Below are 1526 nucleotides of genomic sequence, written 5' to 3' on the forward strand. Positions count from 1 at the left end.
TATATATATATATATATCGTGTTGCCGTAGATCTGAAAGACAACTCTTTGGAGTGGCGCACAATGTTCCAAATAATCTTCACACATGTGATGTTCGCGGTAAAATGAAGTAATTAGGTAAACTAGCACTCAGCCATGCAAAAATTGCTGTAACCCGGAAAAAAGAACTCAGCGGCATGATAAATGATGGCAAGAAAAACTAATCCGGTGATGCGAGGCAAGCCCTCTTTCGGCAGAAATTGATGAGTGCCGTGTTCGAAAAAAACCATGAAACTCATAACATGTCATGTTACGCGGCAGCGCCACGACCTAACTTATGAAATACGATCAAAAGGATTGGTATCATCAATGTAAAGATAACAAGCAAAAAGGCAGCCTTTGCGCGTACCGCGAATGATAAACTGGGAACATCCATTTTGAAACATTCAACAAAACAAAAAACCAACTCGAGGTTATATACAAGTGAAATTAAAGGGAATTCAACCTAACAAACCTCACTGCAGAGGTTGATTGCCGATTTCGTCTCAGATGATAACAACCATTTTTGGTGCTTATTTACTAAATCTTCAATAGTGGATGATCTATCTGTAGTTATTGCTACTTGCAAATGCAAGAAAATTGTACCTTCTGGCGAGTATACAGACAGCCTGTCAAGGATTGTTGCGGATGTCTCCGAATACGGCCTTGAGAAATCTCATTAGCCATCTCTGTACCACATCCATTATAGTCCAGAGATTTACAAAAATCGACTGTCATTCAACAAAAAGTATGGATGAGTCTGGAGGAATATCATAACTGCAAATGGAGTTACTGTTAGCAGATGCGGGGAGCAATAACAGTAACAGTAAAAAATAAACAATGGATGGTGAGGCCGAATTCTTCGGCAATGGAAGACAACGATGAATCGATTTCGGTCAACTAATGCTACCACTGACAGTACCTTTGTTTGCAAAAGCGCAAGACAAAACTGTAAATGGAAACCTCCAGATTATTACCTCAGGATTTGCTAAAGCGGCCTGTTTACCCAAAGAACCGTGAAACTGAGTCTCCTTTTTTCCCCAACCCAGGGCAATGGGAGCCGCTGCAAGAGGGAGACAAATAAGGCATAAATCATCATCATCATCATCATCATCATCATCATCAAAGATAGCAACATCAGTGTTGACACTGATGCTTCACTGCTGTATATAAGGTATAAAACATAGTGCAGAAAGCATGTTGGAAAAAACGTATGCGTAGGATCACCTACTCGAAGTCTCGAAATTTCAGAACCATCACTGGATTTCCGGTTATTTGCGTCCAATTAAACGCAATACTCCAGTATCGAGACCCACGCATAGATGTCAGTTCAAGAGAAAAACTTGGCCCCACTCTTGAAATATACAAGAATACTTATTGGTAGATGAATATGTCGCATTCCCAGGATAGACAGTTTTGTTCAGGAGGAAATGGGTTACCACAGCGAAATGTATTAAGCTCAGTGACCATAGGCGTAGGTAGTCTTCCATGTCTTTAGACGCCGAGCTG

At 40.7% G+C, this 1526-nt stretch overlaps 1 protein-coding gene across 1 annotated transcript in view; it reads right to left on the reverse strand.

Annotated features, from left to right (window-relative positions):
- The window catches only part of T265_14754 (hypothetical protein), a gene marked incomplete at both ends in the record, with an annotated part of 48203 nt that extends 47038 nt beyond the window's left edge, over window positions 1–1165 (reverse strand). Inside the window, one exon of the mRNA XM_009175082.1 lies at window positions 995–1165. Coding sequence (XP_009173346.1) covers window positions 995–1165 — 171 coding nt within the window. The remainder of the gene's footprint in view (window positions 1–994) is intronic.
- Window positions 1166–1526: the final 361 nt, after the last annotated feature.

The sequence above is a fragment of the Opisthorchis viverrini genome (assembly GCF_000715545.1).
Source record: "Opisthorchis viverrini unplaced genomic scaffold opera_v5_255, whole genome shotgun sequence".
Classification (NCBI taxonomy): Eukaryota; Metazoa; Platyhelminthes; class Trematoda; order Opisthorchiida; family Opisthorchiidae; genus Opisthorchis; species Opisthorchis viverrini.